A 27062-nucleotide genomic window follows, 5' to 3' on the forward strand; every position below is an offset into this window, starting at 1 on the left:
CTCTAATATTATAAATTCGTCATAGTTACATTAAGGCTTCACACTTTCTGTGCATTTTACCAATTTGTTGAAATTTTACTACATATTTTCTAAAGATTAATTTATATGTTAATCTAAGTTTAACAGAAACGAAAAATACCACCCAATATTATCAACACTATTAACCTTTTCACACTGTAAATTGTAACTTTTTTCTTTTATTTACAGAAACTCCAAACTATAATTAATCAATGAAAATCAAACATTTACGGCGGTACCTTTGCCTGAAAGTGCATATGTTGATACGAAAAGAAGTGGAGAAACCAAAGTTGTAAAATTGTAGTGACAACTAAGTTAATAAAACTTATAAAAGCACATAAATAAAAACTACAACAGCAGTTGCCGATTACTGGACGCCTCCACATTGTACATGAGACCTGTAATTTATCTAAGTACAACTCGGCATTTATCCACAGCAGCAGCAACTCAAAGCGAAAATCAGCGACTACAAAATAAAGCGAAAATCTTTGACAGACAGCAGTCATCCATCATTGCAATCAGGTCAAACAAAAGCAGCAGCAGCAGCCGCAGCAAAGTGAAGTTGCTTGCAACGATGCACTTGCAACACAGCAGCAACAGGCGTATACATCAACTTCAACATAAAGAAAAAATTTATGTAAAAGCCAAATTTCATAAAGGCATATAGCAGCAGCATCCGCATTTTATGTTGTCAACATTTTAAACTCAAAAAAACCTTAAAAAAAGAGAATAAGAAAAGTTTATAAAAATTACATTTAGTAAAAATAAAAAATATTTTAAGAAAGCTGATGCATCTGCGTCGGCGCAATGTTGCCAACAACATGTTGTCGATTCATTTAATGTTACTAATGCACTTTTTAGCATCATGCCTGCTAGTTGCTACACGAGCAGATGCATCAGCAGTAACAACAATTGATGCAGAAGAAGATATTGTTAGCATAGAAACATTCGCCTCCGCTTTACCGTCCGCCTTAGAAAAGTACGATGTTTTAGGTGCAACTTCTTTAGCAGCGGTTGCAGCTGCTGACGTTGCGGCTGCTGCTCTTAACTCAGTCAAAGCAACAGCAACAGCAACGCCAACATCGCTAGTAGAGTCTGATACAATATCATCGTCATCATCACCAACTTCAGCATCAATGGGTCGCAGTCACGGTGATAACAAACATCGCAATGATTTCATTTCCAACAGCGCAAACTTATTGTTGCAGGACATACAGCAACATGCAGACGGGCTCGTTGTCAATCTAACCAGACATCATGATGGTGATATTTTTCATACAAATGGTAAGTTCCTTTTAAAATGCTGACAGGCAAATTTGTCTTCCACAGTTCTACTTATTTGTTTCCACATTCAAGTCAGCCGCTTTGCGTTTCATAGAGTAAAATTGATGAAATGTCTGGCAAGACAAGTTGCTGGCGTCATGCTAATTTCTCATCGGCTAAAATTGCTAAGTGCAATGAGCAATTTTCTTAAGGCACATTTACCTGAACAACCTGAACAGTTGATGTTTATTTGAAGCCACAAATTGGCTTTACTTTTTACTCGTAAAATCTACAAATACTAATTTGCAATTGAAACTATTCAGCACCAGTACCAGCATTCCACTTATTTTAACTCCTTATTCCAAACTTCAAATTAAAATTTCTCTATAAGCAACTTTACGTGATCAAAAAGTAATGACAAATTTTTAAGATAAATACTCTTTGAAAGAGTATTTATTTAATCTTCAATGTTTATTCTATCCTCTTCAAAGTAGTCTCCATACAATAATATGCACTAACTGTATGTCACCAGTTTGAGTAACAATGCTGGAAAACCTTTTTAGATATGATTTTCATGATAGATTCATAACTATGTATTTATCTCATATATAATTAAAAAAAAACATATTTTTTGAGTACCTTTTTGAGTTTGTAATATCGAATGTTTCTCTTATATTGGGCATAGGCTGTCTATAAGTTGCTTCCACCTTTCGCGCCGCAACACTACGTCCTTTATATCAGTAATGTTGATTATTCTTCTTCCTAGGGGCTGCAAAACAGTATTTATCTAATTTAACGTAGACTTTTTCCGCGTTATTTTTGAACGACATCTTCTTCTGCTACCTTGCGGGTTGTATACCAATGCCTGTTAACAAATTTCTATAGGAGCCTTTCGAAGTGTATGCACGATCTATCCAAATTTTCTTTTGCGAATTTCAAGAGCCTGCTCGAAATCATTGACGTCGAGCAAGACTTATTATTATTATTATTATAATATCAATGGTTACGATATAACCGTGATGTTTGGTTTCACCATATACTGTTAGATAAATCACAAAATTTGTTGCACTCATTTCTTATCCAAACATCCTATTTATTAACCAACCTCTGTAATTGTAATTCTGCATATTGTATTTCTTTTTTTTTTTCCTTGATATTATTTTACATATTCATAAACACAAAAATATGAAATAATATCGCGCCTTGTGGAGCATAGGGCAGTAACAAACTCTCTCCAGCTTTATCGATTTTCGATTCTTTTTATTTTCTGTCAAGAACCTCTTTCACGACATTCTGCTCTTACCGTTTCTACCCAGGTTACAATTGAATATAAAATGTATGCTAATGAGTTAGGATATTCATATTTATCAATGATTTTCTTTTAAAGCGATTTAGTGCAGTTGCAAAAGATAATTGTCGAACATGAGGATTTCGATACGACTTGGGTCTCTCTCGAAATGAAGGTATATATTGGCGAATAACTTCTTCAACAGTTGGCAAATTTAGGTCTTTGTGCAGATTTTTGTTTTTGACATACCACGGTAGCTTGTCGGAGATTTTTATGTTATTTTATACTCTCTGGATTTTTTCTATATTTGTGTTACACGCTGAACGCCACAGTTCTATACCATAGGTCTAAATTCGCTTTAATATTGATTTGTAAATTAACAATTTGTTATCGAGACTGAATATAGAATTACGATTTAGAAGCCAATATAATTCCTTGTATTTTATTATAGATTTGATTGGCATTTTTTGGTTTCAATATGACTTGTCTACGTGAGCCTTCTATCTAGATGAATACCCAGATATTTCACAGAATGTGATTGAGCTATATCCACATTATTAATTTTAAATTGCAATTAAATTAAATAATTGAAAGTTAAAAATGTCTTCAGGCAAATTTACGTTTGTGATGAGATCATTTCAAATGTCTCAATCACTTTATTAAATCATTTTTAGAATTTTCTTTTTAAATTAAAATTAAAATTTATATTTTTTATGTATAAATAGGCGTTTCTCGTTGCATCTCTGATACCTGTGTTGGTTTATCCAGTGGTACAGCAGGACTCCATAATTTAGGAGGTGACAAAAAAGGTAAATTGGATAATTTACTGTAAAATTAAAAGTATCTCCATGCAAAATCTGTTCTTAATTCTTATTTTTTTCTTTTCTTATAATTATTCTATTTAATTTTCTCAGAAGTACACGCTTCGCTTGCTGGCGGCAACAATGGTCAATCGGAGCTGTTGACTAAACGCATTAAAACAAAAACAACGAGTAATACCAATGATGCAGAAAGTTGCCAGTGCCGTTGCTTGCCATACTTGAGCACATATCGTGAAGACTTGAGGATTTGTGTTGACGACATACACGGTAAGAAGTAGCAATAAGACTAGAAAATGAACTAAATCTCTTAAACTGATTCAATTTTTACAACTCAAAAACTTTAAATGGAAAATTATTAAGGATTATGCATGTAAACATGCAGGTTATTGTGAACTGTCTACGAAATTAGCTATTTGTGGAACTGGAAAAGTGCAATTGCAAGCTAAAATAAATTATTTACAATAAAATTCTATTAAAAGATTTTCTTAACCGTTAACACTTCTATGCAAAAAAACTACAAGTCCAAGGAAAGCAATTGCGGGTAAATAACAAGCACGCGCTGGTTATATTCACATGCAAAGTGGTTAACCTAAGCCGGTCTATGTTGAGATGTATTCACTTACATGCTAAGTGACAAACTGACAACTTAACTGTCGTCTGCATCTTTACTTTAAGGCTTATAGTGTTGTCGCCGGACAGCACTAAAAGCTGAAGATTTTGTTCGTCTGACAAAATGACAATTAACTTAAATTCTAGACAATTTAATGTTATTACTTTGCCTGGTACATAAGCCTTACGTTGTCATTATCATTGTTTAATGTATTAATTTTTTTTTTACTTGGCTTGTGTAAAAAAATAAAATGCAAGTAACTAAATAAGTAAATGTGGCCGATTCGATCAGCATTTCGAAATTTTAATTTTATGTCTTGTAAACATTTTTATATTTTAATTTTTCAATTAACATACTTGACTAAAATTATTACCATTTTAAGAACATGTAGTACAAATGTAGTACTTAAAACACCTCTCAAGATATATGACATATGTGGTGCATACATATATGGCTATTAAACAATAATAAATATACACAATTTTTGCAGATACAATATTTGATTTATGTAATTATCATTTATTTTTTACAATTTTATCACTTAAGAATTACCAACAAAACTATAGTGCAGTGTACTTGAAACAATGCTTAACTAATATTTGGTAAGAAAATATCAAATAACTTCACACTTTACACAGATTTCGTAAACCAATAAAAATGCAATTTATGGGCGAAGAGTCAGTTTAAATTATCTTAAAAGTATTTTAAGGTTTTCCATTGACTTTCATATGCAAGTTTCAATGCTTTCGATGACGTTCCCGTACAACTCATACAACAATATGCAATTTGAAAGCGATTGTCAGTTAGGCAAAGCATTGCAACCAGAAAAGATACTTCAAGTTACAAAGATTTTTTAACTGGTCCGTCTTTTAGAAAAACAACTGTCAATAGAGCAGAACGATGCCTGCTTTAGCTTACCTTAAACTACAAACACTATTCAATTGATCCATCTTTAAAGAAAACGACTGTCAGTTGGATAGAGCACTGTCACCATAAAACATAACTTCAGCTACGTAAACTTTTTAACTGGTTCAGCTATTAAAATTTTATCCTAATTTTACGGGCTTTTAATAATGCAATTAAAAGTTATATTGTGCTAATAAAAAATATTTGATTTATAAGAATCTAGGATACACAGCAAACTGCATTAATTTGCATATTTAGTACGTTGCTGAGGTAGCTTGCGGCGGTTTATATAAACCACGTAAACTAGTGTTATTAAAAAGCCATAAAATATTAAAAGTGCCAACCTGACGATATTGTGGCGCTCAGCATGCGAACTGACTCAGCATGTGCCAGTAAATGACTGGAACTGTAATTAAAAATAAAAAATGCAAAACTGGACTCCCCTAAATGACACTTAGCAACTAACTAACAAGACACTTTAGCTTCATTAAGGAAACATAAACGTTTAAGCATTTGTACATTAAAAGAAATCATATTTTTTTTGAGTAAAATTCAGTTTACGTTTCGTGTGGTGCAGATTAGCTTTAAGCTTAAATAAAATTTGTATCTCAGATAAGAGTACACTATCGATAATTGGTTTTGGAGTAGTGTTTTTGCTCCTACCGATCGTCGATAACAAATGTGGTCATGAGGGAAGTATTTTTGCATACCAGTATAATCTTTATCAATATCATCTGCAGTTTGAATTAACTAGTAAGTCCGTTGCACTAGTTTCAAATATATTTGAGAAATTCTTCCAAAGTCAACCGAACGATAAATCCAGCATGAATGCTACAGTTTGAGCAAAATTAATTTGAATTTAATTGATTGCATTAAATTGAAAGATAATAATAAACTGAAAGATATATATATATAACAGTTTAACGAACTTGTGAAAACGCATTCAAATTTGTATTTTGCAAAAGCATAAAATATTTAAATTATGGACTTGTCACAATCGTATGAAAACCAGTAATAATAATATTATCATCAATGTTTTTATGTCCGATTCGTCTATTTAGAGCATAGAATTAAATGCTCTAGAGACCTGTTTTTAATAATAGGTGCAGTGTTTTTTCAAGCGAATGTGTAACACTAAACTATATAATTTACATCTTTATACTAGTGAGAAGAGCCATTAAGAAGTCGAAACATAAATTTCTGACAGTTTGTTATGAATATCCTGATTACTTGTAATATTAACTCAACACTTCTAAATTATAGTATCGCTTTTATAGCGATTAACTATTCGCATCATACTGCAAAACACAATTAAATAAACTTGAACAATTATGACATATACGAGAATGTTTCTTTCATTTATTTATGGACATCATCATCATTTGGTTTCAAAATTAACAAAACTTAATGTAACCTGTAATTTTTTAGATGGAAAAAAAATTTTTGAATGATTTACATATCATTTTTTGTGTGACATATAGCTTAGATTTACTTAAAGTAAATTTTAATTTTAGTGACTATATTATAATAACATTGTAAACAATTTTTATTGTACATAAATCTCATGGCACAAAAAGTACCAGGCCGCTGTGCTCCTAGTTAAGAATACTATAGTGACCGTAATAGATACTGTGGCAAAATTTCTAACACTATCATATAAAAAACCCATATCGTCTTAAACCCAAAAGAAAAAACAATTTCTTGTAGAAAAAAATGACTATATTCATATATAATCATATATAATAATATATAATACTTTCATATATACATGATCGGAATCAACTCGACAGATGTGCTTTATGTAGTGTCACCTTAGACATTTTTCATATAAATGTGAACACATATCATAGGCATTTCTACATTTGTGTAGGGAACTTGTATAGATTTTATATGGAAATGCCTATAATGGCACTATACTGTTAGATATATGCTCTATAATCGTGATTTATTCATATCCGTAGCTATAAAATATATTCCTAGTAATATCTCACGTTGTAGAAAATAAAGTTAAATAAGTGTATAAATAAATTTTGTTTTTGGCAACATTTTTTATGAAGACAATGTAAAAGCGATAACAACCAGAAATTGCTAGAACCTCTTAAACAATTTGTTATGGTTACTCGCTTTCAACTGCTTTCAACCAGGAGCAAAGCTAATTAGGAAAGATAAAAATGCCATTAAGTTAACATCGTTATAGTAGCAAATTTGTGGGAGCTTGAGGTATACTTGTTACGCTTAGAGTATCGTTGGCTATAAATCAAGCGATAAGTAGAACCTTGTAAACACTTTGTAATATTAAGTGTCATAATTAAGTTATTATTAAAATTCATAAAACAGCAGAAAATCAAACCTGAGCTATTAAACACTAAACAACTTAATCAAATGCAAGCTGCCATCTGCCTAAGGAGAGGTTGCAACTGGTTGTGAGTTTAATAATAAAAGTGGTTTTAATATCGTTCAATTGTTTTCAGTACGTAATGTACGTAATGCACCCAGTACGAGATTAGTAGTCTCGTACTTGTTAACGCAATCAGATATGAAAAATAGCAGTTAAGATCAGTGTTCTTAGAATTTCAATAAACAACACATAGTACAAATTAAATTTGATTTAAAATAATTAAGATAGTTATAGTAAAAGAAAACACAATATAAATACTTGTAATCAATTTTAAATTTTAAAATTACAACGTTAGTTGCTCATAGTGGAGTCACGTAGTGATGAGTCCAGAGTTGTGTAATGTGATGCATCGTATCATGTTGCCTTGCTCACTAATATATCAGGCTGAGTTGATCTTATTTGTTAAATGCAGCTACCCATTGATGTTGTCGATGAAGCTACATTGACAATTGCATTTATAGAAGAGGAGATGTTACGCTGAAGTTGGGTTAGAGTCATATGTGGTGACTACGGTATTATTAATATGGGTGTCTGTTCGAAAATGTTATGAACTTGATTTTTATTGTGCTCTTTTTATATCAGCTTTTGTTATCTATTAACGTGGTAGATATGAAGCGTAATAATTCAAGGCTCTACATCCATGAGAATCGGAAATTTGATATATTTTGAGATATTAGAAGTATTCACTCTGTCGTGCAAACTAATTGCAACGCACTAAATGTACGGATTGCGCGAGCTTGCAATGGACAACAACAAAATACACGCACAAAGTTTTTTGCAAATTGTTTACAATCTTACTATACCTACACCAAAATATATAGGCTTGGCAGGAAACAAAAAGCAAAAAAACAGATGTTTTGACATCTGTTGCTTGGCATGTAGATGTGGTATGCTGCAAAAACAGCTGTTTCATTTTAATATTGCAATTCTGTAGCAGAGGTGTTTTCGCACTCTTGCAATTTTAGTACAACATTCTTGCAATGACTTTGCAAGACAAAGTGCATACGTCTATTCTTTTACGCAATTTCAAGTAAAATAGAATTATATCATATTTTACTAATATTGTGCATGGGGTACTTAAATAAAATGAGTTAAATTTTTCTGAAACTAAAAATAAAGTTTAGCTTTATTCATTCATAATATATTATTTATTTTCAATAACTACACTATAAACTCTACAATACTACAATATTATTGTGTTCGGCAAATATTATATAAAAAAATAAGCAACCATAATGCTTACGAACAGGTCAACATAATGACGCTTCAAGCTACTGTTAACAATCAGATATGTCCTAGTGCTCGAACATAATAAACAGTATAGGTTCGTAGTAGTTCGATAGTAATATAGTAGCATCTAGTCGATACAGTTTTGTTGTCAGAATGTTTAAGGCGTACATGAACATATATCAACATGTACTGTCAAGAAGATACATCACATGCTTTAGTGTTTGCATATCAGTGACATTAACATAGTTTACTGGTTGCTTATACACAGTAGCTACTTCAATGTTGATGGATCACCATAACTTTATTCAACAACACTTCACAGCATTACTTTCAACTAACTTTTCTGAATTATGAATAATTAATACAATTAATTAATGTAATTAATAAATAATTAATATTCTAAATTAAATAATATATTCTATAAATCATACCATACTAACCATTTATTCTATATAGAGGTGAGAAGAATTATTAATGCGTATAAGTGGAACTTTCTGAATACAATCGATTTCAGTTTTTCACATCACTAAATTTTGAAAAATAACATATTGTATCTGGCATCCTTATCTATGGGTAAGAATAAATTTTATCACATTATTTAAATTTTGATGAAATTCTCAACCAAGCGTTTGAACAAACAAAAAGTATATATGAAATGGACCTCTTTCTCTCCTAAAAGTAAAAATAAGCTAGAAGTGATCATTCATTTTAAAAAGAGGACCACTTAGTCTTGGAAGGTTGTTGGTAAAGGCATGTACATACATAAAAGTATGCAGCAGTTGCAATTCTTCTCTTAAATCGCTTAAGGCTTCATTTATGTTTTTACCGTTAAGTGACACTTAATTGTTGTTTTAATGTACACTTTTACCCATTAAAATAAGTAATTTGTTATTGATGTACTAAATTTAATAAAGCTTGTACGATGTCGGTAAATTATTAAGTTGCCCCAATTAGACTGATACTGTGGATAGTATCAAAAAAATCGCTTACGTGACAGTAAAGAGAAGTAGTAATAGTAAATCAACATTATCAATATGTCAATAGAATATGTAGACTAAATTTTACATAAAAATATGCACTGTAGATCGAAAGTAGTCAAGCGTTATTTTGTCATACTATATCGCAACATTTATGAATTTGTATATAATATTGACTAAGAAACATGGCTTTAACACTATACTCCGAAACCATACACTGTCCTCGATATTTAGCTGAGTATGTAATGTATAGGTGAATAGTAATCTATGAAAGTCAAACAAAACGACTTACGATGCAATAATCGAGCAGAAATGTTGAGGTAGTTCTATTCCAATATGGGCGTCGTATAGTATTTATCGATTACCTTAACTAATGAAAAAAATAAATAGTCACATAAAGCATTATTAATGAATTTGGTGTAAATAAGGTACTGCAAATTAGTATGGCGCAAAATGTACAAAAGAAACTAGTCTGACATTGAAAAAATACATCATGCCATAAATCAATATAAAATAATTTATACTAATAATTGATCCTCCACTCGGTGAATTCTTCAGGTCTTATCTCCACCTATTACTGCTTGTTCAAATAAATCTTAAGGTTTATTTTGATGGCCTGAATGAATGGTTTCATGACAACGACGTAAAAACGCTAAAAAATCATTGCGATACTTTTATTAATGCCAATGAAATAAGAAAAATAATAAAAATAACTTCAAAATAGTAAAAAATTAAATTTATTTCCAAATCATGTAATATTTTAAAAATTTTTATTGCAAATAATTAATTTTATGTGGATGTTAACTTTTTATTACCTGACCTGACCCGACCTGACCTACACCCAAACTCAACGTGTAACAAAAACTTACTTTTATTTTATTTTGGGTTAAACTCGCTTTCTTTAGTAGAAAGAACATTAACTCCGATAGAATTAAATTTTTGAAACCGTTAAAAACTTTCGCAGATATTTTTGCCAAACAATAGATTTAAAAATAAATAAATGTTTAAAACATTTAATTGCTGTTAATGCCAACATTCAAGGCTTTTGGGTAAATGAGCTGGCAAAATAGTAGAGCACCAGTAGAGTTAATTAATCTCTTACCAGACGAAATTATTAATTTAGATAATCGTTAACTATGTTTAAATTCATATTTGAAAATATTTTATATATTTTTTTTTAGTAAATATATGTCAGAAACTATTTTAATTTGCACAATAAATGTTTAAACAAATTATTTGTTCATAATGTTTTTCTTTAGGCAACACTTAATGGCAAATTTAATCACTTTTAACCTTTTAATATAATATTAATTATTTAATTATTTAGTAAATTAAAATTAACATAAAATATTAATAAAAATAATATACTTTGGCATTTATAGAAATTTGTTTTTTGAACAATTTTCTGTTCAAATATAAGGAATTAGAATAAGATATAATGAAGATTTATGCAAAGTTCTACTGTTGTATTACATTTTTGTGCTAAAACCATTTAAAATTATTTCAATTATGTTTCCTTACTTTAAAAAATAATTTTCAATTAATTCATTTTGATGTTCATGATCCCCCTGACATTCAATAAACAAGACCGATTTTGTAATTAATCACAATCATTCTTATAATCTAATCATAGCAATTTGGTTTTTTTACACATCTTTTGCTTGTCATTAAGAAATATTTAAGAAATCTACTAAATAATATATATATTTAGCAAGCATTACACATAAATTAGAATTGCTTACAAGTAAAATTTTTAAACCAATTTTGAAATCATTCCACACCATATATTTACTACAATTTATATACCATAGTATCTCAAGTGCTCTTAAAACAGTCGGCTCCATGTAACATGGCAATTTAAACTAAAAAATTAATTTGAGTCTAATTTAATAGGAAACCACATAAACTCGTTTATCTATCAAATTATTGGTTGAGATTTCAAACAGTTTTCTAAATCTATATTTAATTTAACAAAAAATCAACATCGTTGCGGTGCATTTCCTCAATTATTGTTGGACAGCACTAATCAAATTGCGTCATGTGCTGTCGATCTGCAGGCAGTTTCAGTTGCACTTTTGTACACATATTAGCAGCATTTTTATTTAATAACTTGTTCCATAACACTTGTCAGGAATGAGGAGCAAAACAAACTGCAACCACAGAGTCCACACCAAGGCCACATGTCTGCATGGTTATTTGCAGCTATTTCATAAAATCTTCCATATGAGTATCTTGAACCAATTTAAATATAGCCTTCCTTTCTACTACGCAAACTTTTTGCTTGATTGATAGCTTAATTTCGTAGCCGCTACTCAAATTTATTTCCAAACTGCTACTATCAACGAACTAATCTTCTGCTGTACTGGATATGGATATTCCATTCCAACTGTGTTTACTCCTTTTAATTTGAAGCCGCATGTGCGGCTTGAGTACAGGTGTGAAATCCAAGACAAAGATACGACATGAGTGCAGTGATGCACATTTTTATAGAATGCATAAAATTTATGCTTTTCAGCACATTCAAGCTTGCTACTGATGTCATGCGGTCCAATTCAAATATGCAATTTGCATCCAAGCGAACTTAGCAATATTTTATTTCATTAAATTGAATATAGGCAAAGTAAGTTTAGATCCTCGTAAATTAGTTTAGGAATTAACACATATTGAAAAAATTCCTGTATATAAAATTTCATCATCTAATATCATTAATTAATTTATTACGCATTTTTGTGAAGTAATAATTTTTAAAACAATATTTATTAACAAAAAAATGTATCAAATTATTGCGCTCGCATATATTCGCATATATTAATTAGTGCTTTCAAGCAGCATAGTTATGATTTATTGTGGCACTGTGCCACTTTTAAATTTTATTTTCACAAAACGTTAGCTCTAATTTCCTAATTATTTTCGCAAATAATAATTTGAAATTATATTTATTGTATTACATAACGTTTAATTTAATAGTTAAATTTGATCTTAAATGTTATGAGCTAATAAAGGTAGATGTTTGATATATTAAGGTATTAACAAAAGACTTAAGACACACACTTGTGATTTTAAACTTATTTAGCTTGCTTTAATTATTCAATTGTAATTACTGCAGATTTTAAGCAAACCACGTTTTAACCTCCAGTGAAGATTATAAATTTGTATTAATCGTTATTTGAATTACCTTAATAAAAATTAAGAAGTTAAAAAGTTTAATTTTTATTGTCGATTGGTGCATTCATCTTCAGAAGGATCAATTGTTAATGACTTAAACGTGGTTATGTTAAAACTGGAATATAGAGGAAATCATATGAAAGCTTAAGATGCTGCCCATGCACTAGATGCTTGGGAGTTCTACACTTAAGCTAATTTTTCTGGTTTGGCGTATGGACAATGTCTCATCTATGGTGTCATAACGGGCGGCTATTTGGGCTTAAATGAACTTTGGACACTAGCCTGTTACTCCAATCTCACCTAACATAAAAATTTTGATTATTCTTATGAAATTAAATGCTAGTTTATGGTAAAATGGTCTTTTATGGTAAAAATAAATTCCTCCTCTTCATATCTTTTCGCTCCTCACCTCTTCTAACGATGAAAATTTTTTAATTACTGCAGAGTGTAGTTGACGAAATTGACGATCAATATGTGAAGCGTAAGTATACCTAGTTCCGTTAAATGATATTGTTTTGATAATAAGCATAACAATGATCTTTTACTTTTATAGATCTACATGATATTTAGTCTTATTGATATTGTTATTCAATTCATTTCAAGCGCATAATTACGTTTTTTGCTATTAGGTTAGTGTACGTCGTCCGCACAATCCTATCTATCTGAAATTCACTTTGAAGCCAATAAGTCATCAAATCATTAGATTACTACTACGTGGTGTGTATAGGACTTATTAGGCCATAAACGACTGTCAAAATACAATATCTCTTTATATGATACTTTTTATATTAAGAGTAACCCTTAAGTTATGCTCTTAAGTTAAGTTATAATCGGTCAATTTTAATTTTATTAAAAAATTATTATAGTAAATAAAAGTCACTCTTTTCAAATAATACTTGTTTAAATCTATTTAAAAATAGTCCTAAAACAAAGAACATTTATAAAATGATTTCGCTCTGATTTCAATAATTTAATGGACCCTAAAATCAGTAATAAGTATAGTACTTTAAGCTTTACAACTCAAATACACTTTACTGCAAATTTCAATTATAGCAAATTGAAATGACAAAAAATCGTATGATGGTTTTAGAATTTTTTATACAGAAGAGCACTTAACCCATTATATGCTTGAGTAGAAATACCAAACTCGGGTGTAAGATGACTGAGCATTCATTTCACTCATCAGTACAATACATACTTTTTCGCATTAATACCTCAAATTATCATTAAATAAATTTGAAACATTCTCAATGTATAATATAAAAATTATAGAGTCATGTCTTTATGTGATCGTATTTAGAGCAGTTTTCTGACTTAAACTGAGCTTACCAAATTAAGCGTTGCCAATGCAATAATACTGCCCGCAACAACTTTTCATTGCAGTTATATTTCGTTTGATGTGGCATTAAATCTTGCATTGATGCATAAACACTGTGGCATGCAGCACATGCCATATAATGTGACTTAAAAGTGCTTTCTTTCAAAATTAGTGAGAAGAATGCGCTCACAAAACCGCTTAATTTTATTTTTTTTTTTTTTGTTATTAGTGACAATTTTGTTTCTTTTGAGCTCATTTAGTAATTATTGTCCACTTGGAGAAATTTTAATGTTTTCATAAATATTTATAAACTTTTATTGTTGGATATTTATTTTTAAATATTAGTTAATATGGGAAATTTTTTATTAAACTTTTTAAAAGATATATTAAATGTACATCTAAAAATGATCAAAGGTTTCTATTTAATTAATAATACTTAAATTTTGTTTATTAGGAAAAAAATTATTTTCAATTTTAGTATATATGGTATACTTATATATATATGGAATCAGTTATATCAGCATATCATAATTCAAAGAGGTGCTTAAAACTAGACGGTACTGTTTCAATATTAATATAGCCTCATAAAAAAAAAATTATAACGTTCTATATAAGAGTCTGGTAAATCATAAGAAGCCATTCTTAACCGATACTCTAAGTGAGATGTTAGCCAGAGTGTCGTTATTAGCCGGTTAAGTAATCATTATTAGCCGAAAAAAACTATAACTTGATTTTCCTGAAATCTATTGCGAATTTAGTTATTATTCGATTTCATTGTTAATAAATTCACAATCAGATTTGAAAATGATTGCTAAAATTTTCAAATATTGGGGTGCTGGCTTCCAACTAAATTGCAGTCATGATAGTACTTTTGTATGGAGACCTCTAACTGAACTGAAGAAAATCTGGCCATGGAAAGACGACCACTTAAATATGAACTAATTTAACATATATATGTGCAAAACGGAAATATACGATATCGATCTGAAAGAAAGGAATAAATAAATCAAAAATAAAAGAAAAAAAAACACAAAAATTAAAGATAAACAATTTGATATTTAAATATGCCAGACATCTAAATATTAAGTGGAAAAACTGTTATCAATAATATAAATAAAAACGCAAATAATGTAATAGTTGTAAAATCAGTAATTATCGTAAATAAATAAGAAGTGACAATGTATGAATCCGACAAGTATGTAACCTTATCTTGGAATTTTGATAGCAAATGACATAGTTAACATATCTGCATAATAGCAAAATACAATTATTATCATATATGGTTGTAAAACATAGACATTAACAACTGCAGATAAACAAGACTTTAGATTTTTGAAAGAAAGTATTGTAGAATACTTCTAAGAAACATATTTGAAACTTATATCAATATGATAAGAATGGATTATACACCGCATTGCAATGACAAAAATATCATGACATCATGACATTACTTAATCCGTGTAATTATGTTGTGTTTAATATGTGTCAAGAAAAGGGTAAAACTGTCTACAAGAGGTGCTTCTAGATTATAAAGTCTTGTACACAATACACAGTAGCTCTCCATGCGATTGCTGTAGATTTATGGCATCTTAGTTGATTTGTAAAAGCTATTTGTGCGTTCGGATGGCTGTCAATTGTATGGTAAAAAAAAATTTCCTTCGGGATCCTTTTGGTTACAGCAAGCCTTAATTTTAATTTTTTCTCAAAATTTTTCCAGACATTTTTCCTCTTCACTGAAATACTAGAAAATGATATAAACAATCTGATCAGGAAAAAATATTTTCGGGTCCACCCTAGTATATAAAGTATCATCTTGAAAGCATTGTGATGCAAATAAAATACCAAAGTTGTCAAGACCATGTTGTCACGCAGATGAATAATAGTATAAGATAGTGTTAAAGATGATAAGATACGTAAAGATTATATATAATATATAATCATACAACTCTATTATACGTGAAAAAGTATTAGACTAAATACTATTGTAATCACATTTCAAAATACAAAAGTATTTGCTTTTAATATATTAATTTTAGTAAAATATATGTTACAAAATATATCTTGTTAGAATGGAAAATATTATTTTGATTTTATCGCTTATTAAAATTTATCGTAAATTATATATAACAAAATGACTCAATGCACTTTTAAAAAGATTTCCTTGTTTCGTGGTTTATTGCATGTATTATGAAGCAATTTTAATGACCACAGATTTAATAAGAAATTTATTCAGGTACCCAATTGCATTGCACTGTCTTTCTATAATAAATAATTTGCATATATAATCATATTACTTTGTTAAAAAAATTATGAAATATACGGAAGACAAAATGCTTAAAAATGGTAATTAAAATTTAATTGCAATTACTTCAACAGTAAAATAAAAAGTATATAAAAATGTTTACCTAATGAAAAACCAACTCAGCGACTTGTAAAAAATTTGTCATGTGTCAAGCTGAAATTATCTAATTTTCTCATGAATGATACACATTTTTACCCTTCTTTGTTGTTATTAATTTTTTCTTTTGTTATGGTTTTGATTTTATGTGCAAATTAAACAAAACCACAACACAACAATACTATCACCATCATCATCATTATCCGCACTGTCATCATTGTTGGTATCATAATTATCATCATATTGAATGGCACAAATTTCACAGCTTCTCCTCGTTCTTCCTCTTCCTCTGCCTCTCCCTCTATTTCTTTTTCCTAAAGAAATTTGTTGTGGCTTAAATTTAATGCCATAAAAACAAAGCTCCAACGACAACAATTGACGGAAAATACAACAAAAAAAAATATAAATAAAAATCCAAATGAAAATGAAAACAAACTTCGTAACTGTAAGAAAAAAGTATTATAAACAACCGTATAAAGAAAATAACTGTGTGAAAAGTTATCGCTGTGTAAATGCTGCGAAAGCATATATTGCGGTTGTTAGTTTTGTTAAGTGCGTATAACAGTTGCATGTGGGTGAAGTTTGTTTTTTTGTGCGAAATAAAATTGCAGTTATAACACTTACACTTTTATTAGTTTTTGCTTAGGAGTTGGGAATTGATTTCTTTTATGGGTTAGTGTATTAAAAAAAATATATATAATTATAGAGTGTGAATATATCAAAAAGTAAATTATCATGTACGTTTAAAATTATTTTTATTAATTTGAAATAAAATTATGTAGAAATTTTAATTAAAAATTAAAAAAAAACAATGCGTATGTTGGAAATCAATGATCGACGCTTTACTGTTCACACTATACTTTATTTAAACTGGGTGCTTTATCAGTTATAGAATCTTAAACTGTAAATTTGAATTAAGAAATGATTTGTAAATGTTTGTTATGAAAATGTCGTAACAGCTGAATGATTTGGTCAGCGTTCAATGATATTGGGGGTTTTGGGTTAGGCTAAGGCCCCTATGCACTGCGACCAGCTTGATCTATGGTGCACCCCTTTGTATTTAGACATTCAGTATCTCGAGGAATCGAACCAGCTCCTTTGGAAGGAATTTTCAAAGGTCTTCATCCTCTAGTTGGTATGCACCTAAAATTTTGTTTCTTCTCTTGTTTCTTCTTCAGGTGTTCTATAGTCTTCCTCATCACAGCAGAATCTGCAAATATTTGTATCGGATACACCAATTTGGTATAGGTGTTGAACGATTTTGATTAGCGGTTGCCAACCAGTGCTCCGCGAGATGGTCAAAAGTGGTTCATTAGTCAAATTTAACAGATGGGACACATAGTTTGTAGATTGTCCACTGAGACCTGACTTATTAGAAAATAAGCACAAAAAAATTTCCAAATTATGCACATATGTACCTTATAGCCTATATAATGCATCTATACATTTATATAATTCATTAAACATTACGTCAGAAATGAATAAAGCATGTTCTAATAATCATGCAGTTTATTATTCTTAAACTTTGTAATCCCTACTCTAAACTAAAATATTATAGTAGTCCTTGGTTAAAAAAAAGTTGGAAACCACTGATTTAGATTAGAAAAATATAAAATCAACAATTCTGATTTATATTTAAATTAAAAAATTAAAATAAAAATTGAAGAGGTTTTAGAAAAATAGTGAACTGCAACAACAAAAATTTTTTTTATATTATTTTAATTCATTGAATTTTTGGTTGACCATACTACAGCTGTTTTGAGTATTGCCAAATACCCATCACCAGTGGTCTTGGAAAAATTTAATAAAAAAAACGTCGCGTACAATGTGATTCGAAAATGGAACAATATTAAGTCTGATTTAAATATTTAAGTGATTGATATTAAAGATTTCACTTATAATTATGATATGAACGTCTAAGATGTAAACTTAAGAAAAAGCCTATCATACTTAAAATAACTTTTCTTAATTTATTTAAGCACCATTATAATTTAATTTTTTTATGCACAATATTTATAAATATATTTATAAATATTAGATATATACAAAAATGCAAGAAATTATATTTTATGTATGGAAGTGAACCGTCTGCTCTTACAGTATTTCCATAAAAAATCTCCAACATCTTTTCCCATAGCAGACAGAAAAACCAAAGAAACTCAGTGAAGACACATTCAAGAAGAAGAAGAAGATTGAAATGATGAACTTTCACTGTTTGTGGTGGCAAAAACTTAAAATAGGCAAATAAAATTAAATGGTAAACAAACAAAAAACAAGAAAAGAAATACTGAAAATGTAATGCAATAGTTGCAACAATAATTAATGTTTATTTTTGCATTATTACATTTCAACAAAAAAAAACTGTGTTAAACTTATGAAAACACAAAAAATCGTTGTCGCATGCCAAACACGGCTTTGTTTCATTTCTGCGACGTCAGTTCGACTTCTGCAGAAAATCGGAGACGTTCACACCAATAAAAAGTCCAAGTAGCAGCGACCATTTATGTTGACTTGTTTAAATGTACACGCACACATGTTTGTTACTGTGTAACATTGCAAATTTACAACTTCGCCAAGGCATTAATCACACAATTTTTTACCTAAAGTTTTTTTTTGTGTATTACAGAGTGCAGCTTGTCGCCGTTCGTTAGCGGCTCGTCGTCAGAGAAAATACCGTTCGTGTTTCTGCCTTTGCGTGGACAAATCATCTATCCAAGCAGAGAAATAAGTTTTCCCGGTAAGTAGTGGATTTTACTAAATTTACTTAGAATTTCCTAATTAAGAGTCTTTTATTCATTACACTGATTAATGATCGCACCATAAGCGAAATTATATGCTGACAATAGAATTTAATTGAAGAAAAATTATATAAATTATTTCATTGTTTAATTAGTTAATTCTTTGTAACTCTGCATTAAATCAAATTTTTCACATATTAAGTATAATAATAATAATAATTAAAGTTTGGACGTGAAATCACCCAATAGTCGGTACTACGGCCAGAAGAGTCCTATTGTACCAATTTCACTATTGATTGCACAAAGACCTTTAAAGCTTTGTGAACAAAATCCAGAAATAAATCTAGAGAAGAGCTCTTAATCTGTTATGCTGATAGAAATTCCATATGAAACAAGTTTTTTCTGTGCGTTATTAAAGCTAGACAGTCACTAAGAATATGCGTAATAGTTTTCTCATCTTCGAGGCACATATTTAGTATAACTATTGGCTCTAATAATTGATATAAGATTAATTTTTGGTTTTTAAATCAGTTACAGTCCTTGCTGTAACTGAAACCAATTGTGATAACGGGGATTCATCGCTTCTAATTGCTAAAGTATTAATCAGAGATTGATCAAGGTCACCAAAATAAAAAAATTCTTTGAATGGAAAGACAAGACAAAATTTTTGTATTCTTATTAATAATCTATCTTCATTTCTTAACAAATGTTTTAAGTTTTACACTAACTTGTACTTAGAATTGTTTAGCTGCTAAATAAATTGACACTAAAATAACATTTTGTCAAATTTAAAGAGTTATTCCAAAAGAGTTTGTGTCAAATTTACAGATTCTGGCCATTTAAAAATGGTATATAGGAAAGACCCATTCTATCCATACTGAAAGTCATTTAAAAAGCTTGGACTTCAGCGAATAAAATCAGTTTTAATTGCAGGTTTAATTAAGAAGTATTGACTTCAAGAACAAAAACATTCAGTCTTGAATAAAAAGTTTTTTAGAAAGCGTCTATGATGAAATGAAATTATACAGTTTAAAATATGGCCACTAGATAGATTGATAATCAAAAAAGACATTTACGCTGAAATATTGCTTAGAATATTTCTATTTTCCCACTAAAAAAACCAAAAAAACAATTAAATAATTATTCAAGTTTTAACAAATTTAACAAAAAAAAAACGGTTGTATTATTATAGATATTCGCACGCCTGTATGTGCCGTTACCGGAGCTCAGTACCTGACAACAAATGGTTGGTCTGATTTGCGTAATCCAATTGACACAGATTATCCGTTTCGCATGTTCCGAGACGAAGGACGGACATTCTTACAGGTAATTTATATAAATGCATATTAATTAATTCTGAAAACAACACAACAGGAAGATCTTCTTAATCCGTGCATGCTTTAAAAGAATTAAGAAATTTATTACAGACTAAGCGTCATTTAGCACAATGTGACGTGAGTATTTTTCACGCGATCTTAAATCCTTAATACATTAATATAGATATTAAAGCGATTATCATATATTAATTACTTATATTTTTTTAATGAATGTCGCCAAAAATCCTACCAACATAGTCGGCAACACGAAACAGCAGGGATGCGTCAAGCAGCATGAATGTCAGAACAAGTTTTGGCATCATCCTGGGATAGATTAAATTCTCTACGCATGTGAGATGATCGATCTACTGCGATGATATTTTGCTAGCAAGATTTTGTATTTTAAACGCAATTACGAATGTAGCGATTTGTAAATAAAACTTTTATCTGCTTTAGATTTCAATTTAAAGATAGCAAGTGTAAACGTAACATTTGTTAATTGAAAATAAATCTGATAAATAGACAAATTTGCAGATAAAAGTTATTATAGTCAGATTTTTATTGACAACTTAAATCATGGAACGAATTTATCATTTATGTATATGCAAATATTGCTGCAAATTTTCTTCGTCTTTTTTAGTGTTTAAGGCCTTGATGGATCGGTGTTTCCATAACCAACACGATTCATATTCCATAATCTGATGTGATGGCTCTCTAATCACTTACAAAAACTTTGTTAAGGTGGTCGATCCATCTTTTTCTCGGCCAATCTCTACTATGACTACCAATCGATAAATAAATTCTTTATATGCCAGTTGCTTAGGCTGCATTCTCTTTATATGCCCCAGATATATTTAATGCTGTGCTTTAATGTATTTTATCACATTTTATTGCTGACCAGAATGTGGTAAGACCCATAGTTTGGGGTTACATTTTTTTTTTCATACTTAAATACACTGGAAGCACATTTTGTTCACGATTTTATTTTACAAACATCTTTTGCACAGGATATCATAAAAATACAAAGAGTGTTTTCAAAGCAGTATGTAACTTCAAATCTCTAGAAATGCCACTACCATTCTCATATACACATCACATTTACAAAAACAGAAACGATTTAATCAAACCAAGATTAAGTTACCTTCTTACTGTGTTCCATTATATTACTAACAGAGTTTAGTTTTGTAAAGTTAAAATCTTTGAGATATATCATTTCCAGTCCTACTCTGTCCTCGGTTATACGGTAATGAAGAAATAATATAAATCCATTTTCATTACAGAGTCATATATTACAAATATGTTTTTTTTTCGACTTACTTAAAATGTTTGAACTTCTGAAAATCTAGATAATTTACAATAAATTTATATAAGCCTATAAATAAACATTTTTTCTTATTGTTTAACATTAATTTTTAATTTTAGTGGTTAGGCGAGGCAGACTTGCGTCATAAAATGCAAGGACGACTGATTGTAGTGCACTTAGTATGTCGAGATATGACAATTGCATTAAATGGCACAATCAAAAAAGGTAGTTTACATAAATTTACTAAAAATGATTAAAAATAAATTCATTTATATTATTCACAGAATACCTGAAACCACCCAAAAATATATTCTCACCATGCGTCGCCTTTCGTGTGAACGGTAGCCCAGTCAAATACTTTCACAGTAAGTAATAATTCATCAATATGAAAATATTTGCACATATTGAGTTGAACATGAGCAATCTAAATAAGTGCAAAGTGTTTAATAAATTAAATTAAACGCAAGTAATAAAGCATTAATGGCTAAATAAATCTTTGCACAATTTCTTTAGATGTCTCTGAAGTGCTTTTCCAAGCGGAGGCAACTACAACACTTGCTTCTACATCAGATGGCATGACTAGTAAGGAGTACATTGTCATTGGTATTTGCAGCCTGCTGCTAGGTTTGATTTATGTTTCCTCTGTGTTCTTGTATTTGCACATGAAAAAACGTAAGCAACGCGATCAGCTGCACATGCGAAGATCCCTAGACGATCTGGCAAACGAGATCAACTATCCAAAGAATGACCAGGTCACATTTGGTACACCGTTCAACCGAAGCGGTAGCATGTATTCAATTGCTAGTTTAAGCAACTCGAATGAGCCACGTTCGCGTGGAAGTATTGGCAGTCTTAAAGAAGAAATTGGCATCATTAAGAACAATCCACTACTGCAGCATTTTCCGCAATTAGGCGAACATAATTCAGGCTTTACAAGTGATGTGTCAAACTCGAACTCTGAGTGTGAAATGGATGGTAGTTTTCATGATAAAATTAAACAGGTAGGTGTCAATAGAATACAGTAACTGTAATGCTTAAATAGTCGGAATGCTTAAATAGGCGAAGATTATACCAGCTACTTAATAGTGATCATTAAATTTGTGTTTTCTTATTTCTTTACAGTTACAGACAGCAGCTTTGATACATCCTCAATTAAACAGTAATGGTAATCTAAATGGCACATCAACAACTTCTGGTATTAACATAGCTAATGAAGATGTCATAGAGCCATGTGCCTCACCAACACAAGATAACGAGTGCTTGCCGGTGGAAAATGTGTCCATTATAGAGGATATGATGACTGAGGAAAAATTAGAGAATTTGCGTGCCTTGGTGAATGGGAATGTACGACGGAAACTTTACTTTAATCCCGCCTACTTTGAGCCACATTTGCTGGCGGTAAGTAACAAAGCCAACAAATGCTAATGCTTTCATATTGAATACTTGTTTTCAACTATTTCAGCAACCACCCCCTGCCGCTGTTGAATTTCTGCAAAAAATACGTGAGGTTATTGCCATTGCAAAATACAAAATGGCTACTAAACGGTATCAACCCTCACTAATAATGATACCTGAAGAAGTGGCTTTGGCCTCACAGACATCTTCACTTTACAGCGCACAAATGCAAACTTCCACTGAATGTCAAGGTTGTGCTAATAATCGTTGCAGTGGTCACGTCAAAAATTGCGGGGATAAGCGAAATAGCATTGAAAAGTGGCTGCAAAGTGTGCCAACAACAGACAAATCTAGTTCTGAACAGCGCGTTGACACATCAACAGCTGCTATTCATACATCGAGGTCTAATCAAATAACTGAAGAAAAACAGTTTACAACAAGTAAAAACTCAGCAAATAACAACAAAACACAAACACCACAAGGTAATAATAGGAATTCTCCACGAAAAGAAATTACTGCGCCAAAGCAGAAACCACCGCCACCACCTATCCATGCCTCCAATAGATCTAAACTTCAATCTCCGAAAACGAATGTAATTAAAATTATGCATACTGACTCGGTAACAACACAAAATTCCTCTTCGACCGATTTCTTGAACTATTCCACAAATTCCGTCAATAACGCATCCATCAGCATTCCAATAAATCGCAACTACGATGCATTTTCTGCACTTTCAGCAGCAGCCAATTTTTATGGGTTCGCAGAAACTGGAGGCGAACTATACAATAATCCAAAATTTAACTTACACGATTCGCCTTCGGCTTCAATGCGTAGCCGAGGTTCTTCTCACCGTTCAAAGAATTCGAGAAGGCGCTTAGAAGCACTCGATCAATACGCTGTCGCTTCGACGCCAACGTCATTAACTTCGGCCGACAGACAACATTACCAAATGTTGCGAAACATGAAGCAAATAGCTGATTTGGTTTACGAAGAGAAGGACTACAATAATACGCTTAAGTCAAATGAGAGCTTTCAATTAGATATTCCAACACCGGACTATGACAGCACAATGGAGAAGAAAACGAAGGATATTTATAATACACACAGTACAGTCCCATCAGTGCCAACACCTGACTACAGCACTCTTAGTCGTAAGTCGCTCAAGAATGGTCAACCTGATTCTCCCATCTATAGGCGAAAGTCTCCACAATATTTAATAGTGGATTATGAAACTGATAGCTTAGAACGTTTGGAGGTGACGAAACGCAAAAGTTCACAATCCTCTTCATCTCCGTCATCTGACATAAGTTCTCAGCTAAGTCCTAGCTTAAGTACAGCATTACCACTTGAAGAAGAGTTAGAAATAAGCCACACTGTTAAACTGGATGGATTTCGCAAGGATAGCGAGTTAAAAAAGAAGCATGGCAACAAAACTGAGAGCGGCACAAAAAAGCAAAAGGAAATCGCTGCACGTATTAAATATGACACACCTTTTCGTGGTAGCATGACAATTGAAGTCGAGCACGAACCAAACACAGATATTGAACAATCCACAGATAGTGAGCAATTTGATCCAGATACATTAGATCGCAACACGAGAAAACAAAGTTTCTGCGATGTCAACTCATGGTCTGGACAGCCCAATGCATCATATACCAACCACAAATCAAATGAAACTGAAAAACACAAACACATAAATATTTCATCCTCTACTAATAAAGATCTAATGCGTAAAAGAAGTAATTCCTTCGAAGAAAACTCTGAAGGAAATTCTGCATATGAAACTCGCATAAAACGGAACTCACAACTAATGTCAAACGAAGACAATTTTGAAACAAAGCGTCCATCTGTAGGATCTTTAAGAGATTTTTATCAGTCCCAATTGGTTCGTCAGAATAGTCAGAATAGCTGCAAATGTGGTGGCCAAGCACGACAACTGGTACAACAACAAACAGAAGCACCTACAGAAAATGGACGTTTGTTAACTTTAGAAGCAAAACATTCAAGAAGACAACGACTTATTGAGCCACCCACCTCACAACCGCAACCGATAGTTGAGATTACAAAAGTAGCTCCAAATAAGACAACGATCAAGATATCTACACCGAAAGTATGTCGTGCCACTCCACCAATCTTATCGAACAACGATACAATTGCTGAATCAGTTAAACAGAGTTCGGCGCGATTCTCTCCTACTCCTAGCATCAAAAGTACAGCTTCAAATATTATTTACGATTGGACTAAACATTCTATGACTTGGAATCTCAACAAAACACCCACAGGTACCCATAACGCAAATGGAAAAGCTCAGAAAAAATTAGATACACGCGCACCTGCTCCATTACCAATAACCTCCACTTCTGGTACACTAAATAGTGAAAAAAGTTATTCCTCAAGTAGACAGTCATACCAACACCACTACCAGAATGAGCAGCAATTCAAAGCAAATGCAACAGAGGAAGAAACCAATAGCACACATAGTGAATTTACAGAAGTTACCAGGGTTTCTGAAACAGTAACCAACTCTGAATTTGATGAATCTTGCAGCAATACTCTTTCCAGTGTCATACATAACCAACAAAAAAGCAAAGATTTTTATGCTGAACAAAACGAACAGTTCGACAGTTCCAGAACTAGTATTATAGAAAAGTCTAAGTGCGGAAAAAATTTAGACTCGCCCCAACTATTAAAAAAGCAAAATAGTGATTATGGAGCTTTATTTAATACAAAATTGAATGGACTGCGTAATGATTATAGTCTAACTAAATATTTAAATAGACGAAAAAACCATGAACAGAGCGACGATGAAAATTTTTGCAATAATAACTCTAATGAGCAAGCAACTGAGTCCAATAACAATCAAAAAAACATCGCCGAAATGGATGTGAACAAACTCGATGTAATATCGATTAGTTCACGTTCAAATCGCAGCAGTAGTCGACTCTCCGATCGCACTAAGGAACTATATCGCAATGCAGGTGTACCTGTGGGTATAGCATATCCACAAAGGAGTACTGCTGGATCTACAAATTCACAGTCTACAAGCACAGTACAAACAGTCTATCGATGCGAGATTGAACCTGTACAATTGACGCATGGCATGCAAATCGCTATGGGTCTGAAAGATCGGGCCAAGAAAACAAAAGACTTAAAAAACGCTTGGAAAAAGTTTGTTAGCATGGCTGCATCGAAATTTAGTCCAACACAAAGTCCTGCACCACCATTCGATAAAAAAACGTCAACGTTCTTGGAGGTACTCGATCGAGATGAAGGTATATCTTCACTTATTGACGATCAACCACAAATATCAACACCTAAAAGCAGTTATTCTGCACCAGCTAGCCAAAATTATTATGAGCAACGTTTTGGTGTGCGAACGCAAGAAATGGATAGTGGCTATATGAGTGCAGATTCGGGAGAAGTTTACAAGCGCAGTTTTTATGATCGATACAATTTCAAATTAATGAGTGGTCGGGATCATATTATACGCATTGATACTATCGAAGATAATTCTGATAGTGGTAGTGTGCTAACTGAACGAAATGATAATAATGCAACCTCAATGCTTAGAGGCAATAAGCTAGAAGATCGTTTCGAAGATTTTGAAAATATGGGCGATCCACCACCAAATGAATTGTGCCATGACGATGATAATAGCGATGCAGATTCTGATAAAACCCTTACAAGAAATACTGAAGAACGTTTTAGTCGATGCAATGGTAATGCAAATCTATACTCATCGGAAGACGAACAAGGACACAGTCCCTCATATGGATCTTCAGAAACAGATGGCGAAACGAATGCGGAAGATATGTGGGAGTCTGGTGCGGAGAGCGTTGAGACACACTCAGTACTCTACAAAAATGTTAGAAAAAATTAACACTGCCAGTTTTTATGTTTCATTTAGAAAGTATATAA

The 27062-nt window shown here is 31.3% G+C and overlaps 1 protein-coding gene across 1 annotated transcript; it reads left to right on the plus strand.

The window, feature by feature from the left end:
* The first annotated feature begins 866 nt into the window (after positions 1–866).
* LOC119674150 lies at positions 867–27024 on the plus strand. The gene is made up of 10 exons (XM_038085275.1): positions 867–1302; positions 3295–3396; positions 3478–3657; positions 19019–19129; positions 20323–20456; positions 21869–21974; positions 22034–22114; positions 22263–22750; positions 22872–23147; positions 23212–27024. The coding sequence occupies exons 1-10, from the start codon at positions 867–869 to the stop codon at positions 27022–27024; spliced, it is 5727 nt and encodes a 1908-aa protein (XP_037941203.1).
* The last annotated feature ends 38 nt before the right edge of the window (positions 27025–27062 follow it).

Source organism: Teleopsis dalmanni, chromosome 2 (assembly GCF_002237135.1).
Source record: "Teleopsis dalmanni isolate 2A chromosome 2, ASM223713v2, whole genome shotgun sequence".
Classification (NCBI taxonomy): Eukaryota; Metazoa; Arthropoda; class Insecta; order Diptera; family Diopsidae; genus Teleopsis; species Teleopsis dalmanni.